A 16,302-nucleotide genomic window follows, 5' to 3' on the forward strand; every position below is an offset into this window, starting at 1 on the left:
ACAGGTCTTCACAAGAAACCGAACAGGTTCAACGAACTGAGAGGAAAACAGCAAACTCCAAAGAGTCGAGGCGTACCGAGATTCACGAACCGAACACGTTCGCGGAAAAAACAGAACTGAGGCTATGGGTGTCGTACGTCCTACTTATCACATCGGGTGACGTCGGCCATCGGAGGAGGTCCTCGGGGACGGCGCATCAACGTCATCGACGCAGGAGCCGAAGATTTTCCGAAGCAGCATAGCTGTGGACATTACCTGTCATAGATATGGAATACGTCGGAGGACCCAATCCCCTCGAAACAAGGGCTCTTCACATTCTTTACAAATAAAGGTTGTAAGGTAAATACACGCAATGCTCCGCTGTGGGTGTGTGGAGAGGACGTTTTGCATGTCTGTCTATCTATCTATATTACTGTTTATATAGCGCTGAATCTCCAGAGGGCCTCAGAGCGCTCACAGGGACGAAACAGACACAATTAAAGGACAAGAAGAACAAGCAGAAGATGGGTTTTCCCGGCAGTAAAAAAAAGGAGGGAGTAAAAGACTACTCTCATCAAACAGCCAGGTCTTAAACTGCTTTTTGAATGCATTAATATGTTCGCAATTTTTTAGGGAGAGAGGAAGTGAGTTCCAGATCTTGGGAGCCCAGAAATTAAAATTAGTGCTGCCAATTCTTTTTTAAAATTGACAGGCTTGGAGTAGGTTCTGATTAGTTATTTGAGCACTTCTCCTAATGGGAGCTTTTCTTTAACTTGTCCAAGAGGTATTTTGGCGCAGTACCAGATATACATTTGAAGACTAGCATCGCGTCTTTAAATTTAATTCTTTGTCCAACTGGGAGCCAGTGAAGATTCCTCCTCTCAATTGAGATCTTAGAGTGTCGGCTCATACCATTTACCGCCCTAACTGCTCCATTCTGAATGGTTTGCATTTTTTTTATATTGGATTTCGAAGTGCCCATTAGACTATTACAATAGTTCAATTTTGAATTTATAACGGCACCAGCAATTATGGCAAGGTTGGGCTTGGATAAATAAGGGCAAATTTGCCAGAGAGTATTGGAGGAAAAATGATTTGAGAGAAGAGGCATGCCTTTTAAAAGATAGGTGAGAGTCCATAAAGATATCTAGCGTTTTTACACAGTCAGATACCAGAATATTGCTATTGTTGATTTTAAAGCTTTGATATTTATACTCTAGTTTTTTTAGTCTCTGGGGAGTGCCAATTATCATTAGTTCAGTTTTGGCCTCATAAAGGGCCAGCGTATTGGATGCCATCCACTTTTGTATGGCAGAGAACACCTCTCTTACTCTGTGTGCGTCCTTTTCATAGTCTCCTGACAGAGCGAACACCAGCTGGGTGTCGCTGTGTAATTTTGCAAAGTTAACACAGAACCAATCCAACACGGCTCAAGGTAATCTTTTGACCCTTCCAAGTGACTTTACACCAGGAGCAAACATTTTGATCATGAAAAATTGTTAATTTGTATAAATGTACTCATTGCAAAAATACCAACGAGGCAAATAATGACAAACTACAAGACTTGGGTACTTAAGAGAAAATGTTAATAGGTTTCAAAAGTGCATCTAGCTTTTTATTTCTTTTTTTTTCTCACAAGAAAATGCTGCACCCAGGCTCTGTACTTGCCCCAAACAATTAGTTTACAGTGTTACCTGGCAGTAGTTTTCTTAATCCAGTCTTCACAGTCAATTTCACCACAGAATGGAATTTGAACAATCTGTGGGCAGAAGGTGAAATGGCGGTCATGGATGGAGTACACAGCAAACTATTAAAGCACTTCAGATCAACAGTTAAACAGGGCCCTTTTAATCACATTTTTGTTGTGCTTTGGTTTCAACCAAACGTTTCACAATATACATACAATATAAATCCTATTTAAATTACAATAATCCAAGATCTTATCTTGTTAAACACACTTGCATATTTGGGAAGAAATGTAATTTGTAAAATTAATGAAATCTGATTTTCGCATAATCCATCAAAAGGTTTCTAGGGTTCACAGTTTCAATATTAAACTCAAAACAACTAAATGGCACATACCATAATTTTGTTTTTTCACAGCTAAATAAATGATGCAATATTTCCCCCGTGCCTTCCTTTTTGCACAGTGTTCAATAATGTTAGTCTTTTTGGAATGGCAGACTCGACCCATCTTATCCAAACAATTTGCTTTAAATTTCATATATAAATGCATCACATATCTACCTGAAAGCATATTCTGGGATTATGTTTATGTACTGCCTTCTCAGATATTTCATCATTAGATGTTCATAATGTATACCGTGGCCCGCACCTCAGGACAAATTGTTTGCATCATTTGGCAATAGCCAGATTTTACATTTAAAGCATAGTCAATTTGATTCAGAAAGTAAGAACACTCAGTTGCATTGTTCATCAAAACTGCATTGCCCCAGTTTAACAACAATGCTTTCAAAGTAGTGAGTTTGGTTCCATCATGTGGATTTTTAAATACAAGACAATCTGCATAACCCAGGTCAAAACATCTAAGCATCAATCCATGACGGGCGGGGGCTTTACCGGGCCAGGAAATGTCCTAGAGCCAAATTAAAGCTTTACTGTTATCCCTGGGGCATTACCTGCCCCGGTAAAGCCCCAGCCTGTCAGGGTTTTATTGCTACTTGCTTCGCAGCACTCAGGAGTTAATGTAACAAATTAGTCAACAAGTGAAAATAAAATATTTTGTTTTGAATGCTCTTTGCCATTATTCTATTTGCTGACAATCACAATCTCATCCCCATCTTGCATCCGCATTAGAAGAAAACATAACAATTTAATCTGGAAGTTTATTTGCCACCCCTTGCTACCAGAAGGCCAACATAATGCTGTTTTATGTCAAACTTGGTGCTTTCATATCATTATAATTAAGCAATAAACCCTGATGGTTGGGGGTGTTATCTTGGGCAGTCACTTAAACGGGAGATCGGGCATTACCTGTCCCGGAAACCCCTCTGCCCCCTGCCTGGAGGTATTTATTGCTATTAGTATTGCGACATGTTATACCAGGATGCTAACATTTGTTTTTCAAGTTAAGAAACTGTGTTTGCCGTTTTTCAACTTGGAAAAAAATCTACAATGCAAGATCGCGCTACAGATTAGGGCGAAGGGAACTACACAGTCCCTTCTTTTTCATGTCGCCCATTTCCATGACACAGAAGGGCCGGAAACACGTAGTTTTTCTAGCGCCGGCGAGGGACAAATGAGCGCAAGGTAAATGGGGATGGGTTGGTGACATGGAAATATGGGTTGGATTTACCGGATACACGGTGGGGCAGAGGCAGTCTCCCACTTCCGAGAGGGGGATGTGGTAAAGCCCCCAGCCTGAGCCCCAGTCTCCCACCCGCCCATCCCACTGGTTACTTAATGGTGAGCCAAGATCTGTTCTACCCAATTGCAATGGGGTGGATGCAGGGAGTCCCAAAGACTACCTTTGGGCATTTACCTACTTAAGTTGGAAATCAAAACATTTTTCCCTAACATATGTTAGGGAGAATTCTCAATAATGTGCTAATTCCCTCTACCTTAGAGACCCCCAGCGACTTTGCTGGATTTTGAGGCCTTGAATTTTTTAACCTAAGAGAGCAAGACCCTTTTTCCCACTCATGTATTTGAATGTGATTTTGAAAACTGTTTCTTTTGGTTGCGGAGTCTGTCAAACTCCATAGTCATCTTTTACATTGTGTCACACAGCACTTTCAGTGCAGTGGCACAGGGAAGTCTTGCAGATTTCCCCAAGGTTTAAATACCTTCTCTTGGATAAACCACTGTTTCCAAGAACAGTAAAGTGAAATTGACTTTACTTTCACGTGTAACTTTCTAGACCCAGCACACACTATCTTACAATAGGGTGTTGGAGGGGTAACATAGTATCTCCTTTGTCTAGCTTCTCATGTAACAATTTCATGTTATCCTTTCCTCAATGAATGGCTGGTGGCAGTGGCTTACTTTTAACTACTGTGGTGTGAATTTACCACGGGCTGCGTTCGCAGCTGCAGTGAAGCACCCAAGGGTGCCATTTTTGTCAAAATGGCCCGGTCTTCTTGTTTCGCCATTTCTTTGTGGAACGGTCCTTCTTGAGATTTACTCAGCACGACAAACCAGGTTTGGTCCCTTTGTTCGTTTTGCCTTTGGCGGAATTCATGAGTGAAGCCCGCCTCTGGCCCCAGGGTGTCTGGCGGGGGCAGGAAGCAAGGGAGGTGCCCGAAACTCACTGTGCTTAGTCTCCTAGGAGACAAGAATGCACTCGTAGGTGATTGGCCGGCTGGCTGGCCGGCAAGGACAGCCACCCTGCTGGGTGATAGACAGCTAGGCTGGAATGAACGGGAGAAACCTGCATAAAAGGCGAGGCTTTTTGGCTTCAAAGGCAGAATCGACCACTGGACAAAGGAATCCGAAGAAGAACTTGAAGAGGACGCCTGTTGCAACTCCTGGACCGTTGATTTATCTGGTGAAGCCCTGCGGCTGTGCTGAAACTCCAAATTCATATTGTCAGAGAAGCCCCTTCAAGGACAACTTCTCCCTTTGAGTTGGTGGGACCAATCAACTCCAAAGTAAGCCACCTGGACAACCTCTCAGAGCGGTTTGAAAATCCACTGCAGTTGATACTGGAACCAAATAGCCAGGAAGAGGAACACCAGATCGTGTGCATTGCTTTGAGCTGGCCAAGAGCTCCAGGAAGATCCTCCAGACTCCCAGAAGACGGTAGCACTGGGAGATCTTATGGGTAGTTAACCCTTTCGTCAGTTGGATTTCAATACCTCTCGGAGGCGTGAGCTCACCCGTTTTACCGTCTGGTTGGAAACCCAATGCCTAATCTGGCAGTATCAGAAACGCTCTGATTCTGGGAGGGTGAATTTAGCCTTACATTCTACGAAAGTCAAGGGGGCGCCCTCATTATAAAGGTCCCCAAGTCTCAGAAGACCCCAGGATTGCCAATGGATTAACCATTCCTGTGCCAAGCCTGGTGTAAACTCTGGGTTCTGCAATACTGGTGTTAAAGGGCCTATGTTAGCTTTTCCCATCCGTCCCGGGGCACGTCCCAGATGCCTAGTGATGTGCGTGTGGATTTGAGCAAGCCTGCCCTGACCAGTTTATTCAGGAAGGGTAGATTGGCAAGAGGTATGTCGGTCACGCCCTGCTCCATCCCCACTCATTTCGGCTTTATTTAACCTGAGCTCCAGACCAACATAGGGGCCACCTGGGCTGCGGGGTAATATCGATGTACGGAGGGGACCCCTAGACCTCCTAATTCCTTTGTCCTAAGAAGCGTTTGACGCAGGATTCTCGGGCGTTTCCCCTTCCAAATGTATTGCCCAACCGCCCTCTACAGGCCCATCAGCTCTTTGTCAGACTTAGGAATTGCTGCCACCCGTCCTACCCACATACTTCTTGGGTTTCCCAACTTTTCAGGGTGGCTTTCGTTTCCTTGCATAACTGGGGGGTATTGGCCCCATGGAGAGCCCTGTACATGTCAGTGTTGTTTACCCCCCGGTATGTGAATTTCTTCTCCGTCCACACGAATGGGAAGGCTGACTGGAGTTCGACCCGAATGTCCCTCGGAATCCCTATGGACATGCCCACTGATATTTGATGGTTAATATGGAAACCGGATACCTCATGGAACTCAGCCAGCAGGTCCATCAGTGGGGGCAGCGACCACTTGGGGTCCTGTAGGAAACAAATGACAATCTGCATAAAGCACTACTTTGTGTGTTCTGCCTGCCAACTCCAGCCCTGTATGTGGGGACTGTTCCGGATCCTGTGTGCCAGAGGTTCCATGGCCAGCGCGAAGACCAGGGGCAACAGTGGGCACCCCTGCCTCGTTCCCCTACTGAAAGGAATCGGGAAAGAGCCAGCACTGTTAACCCGGACCACCGTGGAGGGGATCTGTATGCTCGCTAAGAATAGCTTGCTAATGTACGGCCCAAAACCGTATAGTGGCAGAAGAGCTTGTAGGAAGTCCCAGGCCATGCTAGTCAATGCACAGTGGTCATCTAGGGAGATGAGAGATTCCAGCAGCATATTTCGGGGCCAGGGAAATTGAATTAATCACCCTCCTAATATTATCGTGATCACCTGTGTTCTTAATGAACCCCGTTTGATCCGCGTCTATGATGGTTGGAAGGACTTCCCCCACACTTGCCGCTATTGATCTTGCTGTACAGCTTTGCGTCCGTATTCATCAGAGCTATTGGACGGTAGGAGGAGCACTCCTCTGTATCCTTCCCCGGCTTCAGCAGAAGAGTGGTTGTAGAATCAGCCATAGTGTCGGTTACCATACCTGAGGTGGAGAATGAATTAAATAAGTCAGCTAGGTGTGGGGCCAGTAAAGCTGCAAATATTTTGCAGAACAAATTTGTAAGCACATCAGGTCCCAGGGGTTTCCCCCCTGAGGGAGAGACCGGATCGCCTGTAAGACTTCTAGGGCCGAGATGGGGCGCTCTAATGCTTCTATCAACTCCTCTGGGATCCTAGGGAGCTGGACTTTCCCAAGGAAATCCCTTTAACGGCTGGGGTCCCCCTTGTGTGGAGCGGAGGCATTCTTGAACTCCTCCATGATCGGCAGCGTCTGAGTTTCTGTGGTGGCCCTCTGCCCGTCTTTCAGGGCAGTTATATGGTTACGAGTAGACTTCTTTTGGCGCTTTGCCATCAGTAGTCTATTGGCCTTATTACCCTTAGTATAATAAAATTGTTTTGTCATGAGTAGTGAGTATGCTGCTTTCCCTGTGAAATGAGTTTCTAACGCCTGCCTGGCTATTCTAAGGTCCCTTAACGCCCTCTTGCTATCGCTGATAGTATGTGCCTCCTCCTTCTCCCGAACCGTTATTTCCCACTCCTCCTGAATTTGCCGCTGGGTTCTGTTCCAAGCTATTGCCTGACCTATTATGACCCCCCTGAATACAGCCTTCCCTGCATCCCATACAGTGCTGTTATCTAGCCCTTCCGATTTATTTTCCCAAAAGTAATGGGTTGTTGCATCTTCTATTGCCGATCTTGCTATCGTGTCACCAAGAATACGTCCATTGAGCCTCCATGGGTGTTTTTGCCGGGGAGTCCCTAATGCCAGTTCAAGCTCCAAAACCACCGGGGAGTGAACCATGAGGGCCCTCGGCAGGATCTCTATGGTAGTGACTGACGGTATAAGGGTGGGAGAAACCAACAGCATATCCAACCTAGAGAAGCCCCCATTGAAAGGGGCTCCTAACGTCTATGGAAACAAGGCAAATCACCACACACGATAGATACACCAGACACAAGGTTGTATTCCCAAAGCTATGGTTTATTGAAAAGCAAATAGTCTCAGTTGGCCAACTCGGTCTCACCCCCCGCGACGTGCAACTCTAGACCTCGAGGGACGCAAGAGAGTGAATAACATACATCAGTTACATATATACAAAATGCATATCATACAATCAGCTATGACATGTTTAACACCCCCCCCTTTATTGGGTTTCTTTGAACTCGTGGTGATGATGATGGACACTTTCGACAATTATGACACCTTCAAATATCTATTCTAGTAACAATATGCAATTTGCAAGTGCGGAGGCATCTTTCAGTTGTTGAACAGAACACAATGCTTCTGTTCTTGGAAGCGAGCTACATACGGGGGAAGAGTCACATTCCAGACCCTCCTATCTATGAGGTGCTATTTGTGTTCTGGGAGCCGACACGCTCTACAGGGCTCAGTAAAGGGGGGCCGTAAGAAGAACATAATTCAAGCCTTTAGCTGCTTTATTCTAACATATTCTACCATATAACGAGACTGGCTGGCAGCTGCAAAATGATTAAATGCCCTGCAGCTCTGCTTCAAGGCTACGTTCGGTAGGGAGCCAGGCATTCCTTCCTGGCGCGGCCTACTTTGTGTTTCAACAAACTCTTGTTATCCTCGCGGCCCTGCGGCCTTGTCCTTTCATGTTCAGACAACAATGTTTTACAGTCGAGCAGTGTAAGCAGAAAATGTGCTGCGAAGCAATAAGAACAGAAAGCAATGAGCAATGGTTAGAAAACAAAATGGCGATCCTTGTTACATCAAAATGGTCGTTCATTGGCAAACTCGGAAACCTATATGTCTGTCATATCGTGCATGAGCCGGTTGGCCCACGGCCACCAAAATACGTTTGCCGCCAAATATGAGAGGTATCCATTTTTCTGGACTGACACCATGTACAGCTGAGAAAAAAGTGTAGCCCTTCTCATGGTGAGCGAATCGCCACACCTCAATCAGTGTTAATTCCCTCAGCAAAATGGTCATGGCATAAAAGTTGAATTTGTCATTGTTGGTCGGAGCCAAGGTTTTGTCTATTGTTGGGTCCACCAGACAATTGAAGTCCCCGCACAGCATTACTCCCCCATCCATGAAGCCCCCGACGATCCCCTTAAGACCATCCAGAAACTCCCTCCGATTCTCATTCGGGCCATAGATCGCCCCAATCCTGACCCTCCTATTCCCCAGGTCCCCTTTGACCAATAGGTACCTCCCTTGTGCGTCCCTAAAGACATCCCTTAGTCTCAACGTTAACCCCTTGCGGACCATGTTAGCCACCCCACGTTTCTTCTGCCCGCTTGATGCAAACTACACCTGTGAGTAGTCCCTCCCAGTCAGGCATTTTTCAACTTCTTTTATCAAGTAGGTCTCCTGAATGAATGCGATATCCATCTACAAGAAAACGAGCCTCTGGACAACAGCTTTTTTGCTTTATAGGCAAATTTAAGCCTCTGATATTTAGGGTCAGACAGGAATGCGAAAATTAGGCATCCTGTATTATATCCCCGATACTATTCATTTCCCTGTGTGGAGGTGTAAAACGCTCCAGCTGAGTCGGCAGGTGGGGAACCTCGCACCTGGTACACATGCATCCTAAAGAAAGCTGTGAGCCGTGAACCAAAAACCAAACCCCAGAACCAAGAATTACCTTCCCAACAAAACCCCCCCATCCCAAATTGCACAGGTTTGCGCAGCTACACATTAATGTGACTGCCATCTGTCCAATAGGATAACAGTGAACTAGACCCCTTTCCTACATAACTTCACTCCCCCATGCACCATGAACTCCCTCTATTGGAGTATGTGCTTGCCCCTTTATCTTGCGGGAGGTTGGGCATCCCCTCTTGAGCGGGTCCAAGACCCCGCCCTTCGTTGCAGGCCCAACCCCTGGTCAAGGGCATCCCGTTGTTAAAGTCACTTTTCTTACTTTGCCCATGCTAGGTGTTGCCTCCGGGGGCTTCCAGCAGTATAGATTATCTTTTCCTCATTCCCCATAGCGTCCAGCTTCTTCCCCTCCTAGTCTGGAGGTACCATGGACGATGACTATGGGTTTGCAGAGTTACCTGGCCACAGCTGATATCACATTGTCAGGTGAAGGCTGAGTCCTCGTGCAGTTGGGGGCCGAGACCGGAACTCTGTATTTCTTCAAGCCTTTTCCGTTCGGGTGAAGCGGTGTGGATTCTTCATTAGAGCCAGGCCCTCATCCCAGACGTTGTCCAGCAAGGAGATGGACATGATGGTCTTTCGTCTGGACTCACGACATTGGTAAAAGAATCCTTCCTTTTTAGTCTCCTCAGGCAGCAGTTGGAAAAGTTCAGAGGTCCTGGACATCACTGCGTGGAAGGCGTCGACCTCATCCAGCAGAGAGGCCCTGTGCAGTTCATGCGGACACTGGTTCCCCTGTCAGCTGGTACGAAGTCCTCGTTTTCATCGATGTCCGTCGCCATAGCGGCCGTATCCGTGCCTGTGTGCATGGCAGGATCCCCAGTCGGGGTCAAGCCCTGAGGTGGAGGTGCTGTCGGTTGACGCCTTGGCCAGCAGGGTCCTTTGATCTGCACCGGGAAGGGCTGCCGGAAAGCAGTCTTGAGGGGACTCCCAAACAGAGCAGGGCCCTGTGTGGGCGGCAGTCACTGTTGAATCTCTAATACAAGTGTGCAGCATGGTCAGAATGTCCAAAGGCATGTCCCTGGAATGAGGCGTGGAAGGAATGAGAGGTGGAAGTTCTATACTGGTGCGTCCTGACGAGGTGGAGGATCGGGCTCGCCTTGTGTTGACCCACCTACAGATATGGGTCCCCGATTCCCTTTGTGGTCCGAATAATAGTCTTCGGGTAGATTGCGTCGCCCTCATCAGAGCTCATATAAATCTGTACCGGTCTCATTGGGGCAGGCCACGGTTCCATACCCTTCTTGGGGTCCGTAGGAGTTTTACCCTTTCCCCTCTCTGGAGACTTCTGAGGAGTGGTGGTAGAGACACCAGTGGGAAGGTCATCACCGTGACTGGACGCCACCATCGTGGCCAGCCCCCCTTTGACAAAGGGATGGTCGTTGATGGGGTGGTAGAAGGAGCCTTTGTCAACGTGGTTGTGACCGTTGATGACAAAGTTGTTTTGGCCGGTTGAGCTGCTGATGGCATCACTGAGGGAGGGGAGGGAGTTACAGCAAAGGGCCTCCTTCGGACCTCTCCTTCGTTGCCTTGTCCGACGATGGTAAGCAGAGTTTTGAAGGAGTAAAGGACTGTCTATTAAAGGGAGCTTCCCTCACTGGTAGGCTCACCGTAAAAGTGGTTGGTAACAGCGACGTTGTCTTTCCTGACTGGGACCCGCAACAGCGGTGAACCCAGTGGGATCAACAACGTGCTGCCTCAAAGGATCTCAACCTCTTTTCTAAGGGAGTTTGTTCGTGGGACCGACCAGTCCTGGGAGAAGCATGACCGTGCCCGGAAGCAGAGTCAGAGGCCTTGCCCGATTTGAGCCATGCTGCCAGCCTGCTGTAGCGATACTTCTTTTGTCTTTTTCGAAAATCCACAGCAGCCCTTGCATCCCTCCACATCATGGTCCACATGCAGGCAATACAGACATTTATGGTGCTGATCTTCGACGCACACGTTCCTCAATCCACATTTCACGTATAGTTTGAAGAGGCATCTCTTATCCTCGGTCATGGTGGAAAAATGCAAAGTAGGCCCAAGCCCAGGCCTTCTCGAAACTCGATGAAAGATCCACAATGTAGTGTGATCTTCACCGACAGCCGGTCCCCGGTGCTGGTAGTCGATCTCCGGTTGAACGATTAGACAAAAATCGGTCAGAAAAGGTTACTAAAATGTGCCGAAAACTTTAAATATGAAACAATAGCTCAGAGAACACTAAGAGTACTCCCAACACTGAAGCGTGCAGGAAAAATCTGAAGATGTCCTCAAGGGGTGGAGCTTAGGGAGAGGACTGTCATTAGATGGGGCAGTATGACCCAAAGGGCAGCAATTGGTTTACAGGAGAAATACAGTTTTCAAGTGAAAGTGAAACAGTTTTTTTCTTTTACCAAGGATTCTCAGCCTGACGACAGGGAATGTTCATGAGCATGTGAATCCATGCCAGACCCCATGCTGGAGAAATACATTTTCAAGGTTAGTCATGTTTTGGTTGCCTGTCACATATTTTTTACACTCTTGCAGAGCAAGTCATTTTTACTCTTGAAATTTAGTTTACACTCCAATTATAAAAACAGTGTGTAAAATACTCCCACTTTAAAACCTTATCTCTGTCACATATGAATAAGAATATGCTATGTCTAGTTTAAACATCCATTCAAACTTAACTGAGTCAATGTGGTAAACGGTACTAGAACCATACAATATCCTTTGCATAGAGGGGAAGCCCTGTGTCTTAGTACTCATCTGTTCCATTTGTGAGAGTGCTTGTGCTCAGCGCCCCGTGCTTTATACATTAATTGTAAGGGAAACTTGTTTTTCTGTCACAATGTGATCCTTTGCCACATGATTATGAGTTCCATAGTTTTAACTTTTAGCATGAGTCCTCTGGATGTCACATACTCTTTCAAAGGAGAATAGTTACTTTCTTACCTGGTAATGTTCTTTCGATGGGATGTTCCGACGACGTATTCCATATCTATGACAGGTAATCAGCACAGCTGTGCTGCTTCGGAAAATTTTCAGCATGTGCGTGCTGCATCGATACGCTGTCCTCGAGGGCCTCCGTCGAGCCGACGTCACTGGATGTTATAAGTAGGACGCACGTAGCCTCAGTTGTAGTTTTTTCCCCCAGAACTTGTGGCACCAATCTTCTGTCAATATGACCACTGAAAGCCTTGCGGAAACAAACTGCAATCGCATAAGAAATTCTGTAGCGGGACAGGCTGGAGGGTACGATGTGGAATACGTCGTCAGAACATCCCATCAAAAGAACGTTACCAGGTAAGAAAGTAGCTTGTTCTTCGAAGGAATTGGTTCCTCCGACGTATTCCACATCTATGACAGACTCCCAAAGCAGTACCAACTTATGGAGGTGGGAAAAGAATTTAGAATTTTAGAATGCCCAATTAAATTGCAGAAAAGAGGACCGCCTTGCCAAAGATCAATTCCTGCCCATGGATAGAATCCTAGGAGTAGTTTTTTTTTACAAAGGTATGAACAGAGGCCCATGTGGCTGCTTCACAAATGTTACGAATGGGAACACCCCTCTGCAGAGCAGTAGAGGCAGCCACACCTGTAGTAGAATGGGCCCGTAAGCCTACCGGAGGGTCCTTACCCGCCAAGCGATAACATTCAGAAATTGTCAAATTAATCCATCTAGACAAAGTCTGCTTAGTAACAGCTTGTCCCAAACGCCTTCCAGTGTATCCTATATAAAGAGTTGATCGTCCACTCTGACCCAGGACATGCGTGAGATGTAGAAACATAATGCTCTCCTAGGATCCAACCTATGAGGCCTCTCCTCTTCCTTACCAGGATGTGGAGGAGGATAGAACGCCGGAAGAATGACCTTCTGGCTTAAATGAAATTCCGACACAACTTTCGGAAGAAAAGGACGAACCCTAAGGACAACCCTGTCCTTATGAAACACTGAAGGGTGGCTTAGCAGATAGTGCCTGCAACTCACTCACTCTGCGAGCTGAAGTAACCACCACTAAAAATACAGTTTTAAAAGATCAACAGTCTCAAAGGACAAGAATGTAAAAGGCTCAAATGGAGCACCCATTAGGAATTTTAGAACCAGGTTCAAATCCCAAACGGGCACCTGGAAAGGCGACGGTGGGAACACAATAGTGAGCCCTTTCAGAAACTGAGAAATCAAAGGAATCTTAAAATAATAACACTCTTCAGACGAGCGCTTAAATATGGACAGCGCCGCCAGGTAACCGTTAATGGTACCTACTTGCAGGCCCTTGTGGGCTAACTAAAGCAAAAAGGACAGAACCACAGGAATGGCACATGAAAAGGATCCACATTCTTAACCCTGCACCAGTCGAACTTTCTCCAATGGCAACGGTACAGGGACTTTGTTGCAGGCCTTCTGGCCAAAAGCACCACCTCCATGACGTCTTCAGGGAGGTCCCAATCCTTACACCTCAACCCTTCAGAAGCCAAGCATGAAGGTTGAGAGATTTGACCTCTGGATGGAGAACCTGACCCCCCCCCCTCCCGTGAGATCAGATTGTCTCGGTAGGGAAGACGGCATGCAGGGCAGATGGACATGTAGAGAAGGTCCTGGTACCACGTTCTCCGGACCCATGCCAGAGCAATGAGGATCATTCGGGAAACTAACCTCCATAACCTCTGCAGCACTTGCAGAATGACGGGGACTGGAGAAAACGCATACAGCAGTGGAAAGGAGCAGTCCTCTATGAACGCATTCCCTAAGGCTCCTCTTGGAGGAAATTCCAGCAAGCAGAATCTTTCGCACTTCCAGTTGACACTGGTGGCGTAGAGATCTACTTGAGGGGTCCCCCAAAGGGCGAAGATCTCCAGGAGAATCTCCTGAGCCAGCTCCCACTTGTGAGAGACCATGCTCTGCCTACTCAGACCGTCCACCGCCTCGTTTTCATCTCTGGCCAGATTAATTGCCGAGATCGAAATTTACTGCTGGATGGCGCAGAACCAGAGCTGCATCGCCTCTCTGCACAGAGGGAGAAACCCTGCCCCTCCCCCCCTTTTGTTGAGGTAATGCATGGCCACTACATTGTCCGTCAGAATCAGGACAGTCGTCCCCCACAGACGGCAGAAAAGCCTTCAGGGCTAGCCTGATGGCCCTCAGCTCCAACAGATGGATATGGAGTTTGGACTCCAACAGAGACCAACGACCGCTGACTGTCAACTCGTTGGCATGAGCTCCCCATCCCGTGAAGGATGCGTCCGTCACGATCGTCACCTCCGGCCAGGGTAGCCAAAACAGAGCCCCCTTCATCAGATTGCCTTCGACAGACCACCACAGAAGATCCTGGGCAACCGAGGGCGGCACCTGAACGGGATCCGACATCCTGCCAGAGGACTGCGACCACTGCATCTTGAGAGCCCACTGCAGAGATCTCATCCGCAGCCTGGCACAGGGAGAATGTAGGATGCCATGAGGCCTAGCAACCTCAAGAACTTAAACGCCGGGAGACTCTGGGCATGTTGAAACTTGTGCACCATCTGCAGAATGTGATGGGCCCTCACCAGGGGAGGGAAACACTGCCCCAGGGATGTGCCGAGCACTGCTCCGATGTACTGGAGCCGCTGGGTTGGCATCAAGTGGGACTTCTTTAAGTTGAGGGAGAAGCCCAGCCTGTGAAGTGAGTGGCAGGTGACTGACCGATGATCCAGGACTTGCTCGGGAGAGCGTGCCCTGATCAACCAATCGTCCAGGTAGGGGTAGACGTGAATCCCCCCTTTCCTGAGATACGCTGCTACCACCAACATGAGCTTGGTGAAGACCCTCGGGCGCAGGTCAAACTGAACGACAGGACCCGAAACTGAAAGTGCGAGTCACCAACCGCGAACCTTTTGTGTTTGGGATGAATCGGCACATGAAAGTAAGCGTCCTTGAGGTCGAGAGACACCAACCAGTCCTGAAGTTGAAGGGCCTGGAGGACTTGAGAGAGAGTAACCATCTTCAACTTGTCCTTGCTGAAGAGCTTGTTCAAACCACGCAAGTCCATGATGGGTCTCAATCCCCAGTCTTTTTTCGGGATCAAAAAATATGGGGAATACCATCCCTTGTTCCTCTCCGCTACAGGCACCAGTTCTATGGCGCCTTTCTCCAGCAGGGATTTGATTTCCTGCACAAGGTGCGGATCCGGACTCTTCAAAGAGATTCCCTGGTGGATTGTCGTGAGGCCTCTGCCGGAAAGGAAGACAGTAGCCGTGGGCTATTATCTCCAAAACCCACACATCTGAAGTAATGGCATGCCATTCTACAAGATGCTGCGCCAGCCTTCCCCCCAACCGACGATCCATGGGACATGGCCTCATGAATGAGCTGAAGCGGCTGCGGCAGTGCCTGAGGGCAAAGAGGCAACTGCCCGAGCGGCCTTGGCACCTCGAGTACCTTGTTTTCCACCTCTCGTACTCCTACGTTGGCCCCTTTGACTTGCAGCTCCCCTCGATCTACCAAAGGTCGAGTAGTATCGAAAGGAACCTCCCATCCATTGCTGTCCCCTAGGATGAAAAGGCAGAGGTTGGTGAACTGCAGCGCTCAACGACTTTGCTGCAGCTTTGGAGGTCTGCAACCTCTCAAGGCTCTCGTCAGCCTTGCTGCCAAAAAGATGGTCACCATCAAAGGGCATGTTGAGAAGCCGGGCATGCACATCAGGAGCAAACCCCGACTTCCGCAATGACGCAAATCTGCGCATCACGGTGCTCTCCGCCATGGACCGGCTGACACAGTCTGCCACGTCCAGACCTGACTTAACGGATTCACACATGGCATCTTTGCCATCCTGTACAAGGGCAAGAAAGCCATCCCGTTCCTCCCATTCGGGCATATGTTCAGCCGCCAATGAAACAATTCCACAGAGTGTGAGTGAAACATGCTAAGGCACACACAGAGTTGGCTGCTTTCAAAGCCATACCCCCTGAAGAAAAGACTTTCTTCGCCCAACCGTCAAAACGTTTGTCGTTCCTATCAGGAGGGATGGTAGGGTACGACGCCTGTTTTGCTGGGGCCGTAGCCGCCTGCACCACCAAACTCCCCGGAGTAGGGTGCATGGACAAGTAGCCGGGGTCACCACTGGCTGGGCGGTACTTTTTCGGCAACGACTTACCCACTGCCGGGAGACTCTCCGGAGCAGTCCAAGCCACCGCCACCCTTCTTTGCAAGGCCATATGGAATGGCAGTACCGGGTCAGTTGGTGGACCTTGGTCCAAGATATACGTCAGGTCATCCTGCAGAAAAACCATTGGTGGCGCAGACCACCCCAAGTACTCCACCACACTCGACATGAGCCGCCCGTACAAAGAATCAGCGTGCGGGCCAGGCTCAGGCATACTGAACTCAACCTCCG

The 16,302-nt window shown here is 48.1% G+C and overlaps 1 protein-coding gene across 2 annotated transcripts in view; it reads right to left on the minus strand.

Annotated features, from left to right (window-relative positions):
• The window catches only part of EPRS1 (glutamyl-prolyl-tRNA synthetase 1), a 1,308,133-nt gene that overhangs the window by 22,164 nt on the left and 1,269,667 nt on the right, over nt 1-16,302 (minus strand). For both annotated transcript variants that reach the window (XM_069608586.1, XM_069608585.1), the window contains one exon: nt 1,674-1,738. In XM_069608586.1, the coding sequence (XP_069464687.1) occupies nt 1,674-1,738 (65 nt within the window). The remainder of the gene's footprint in view (nt 1-1,673; nt 1,739-16,302) is intronic.

Source organism: Ambystoma mexicanum, chromosome 4q (genome assembly GCF_040938575.1).
Source record: "Ambystoma mexicanum isolate Mex_15411 chromosome 4q, UKY_AmexF1_1, whole genome shotgun sequence".
Classification (NCBI taxonomy): domain Eukaryota; kingdom Metazoa; phylum Chordata; class Amphibia; order Caudata; family Ambystomatidae; genus Ambystoma; species Ambystoma mexicanum.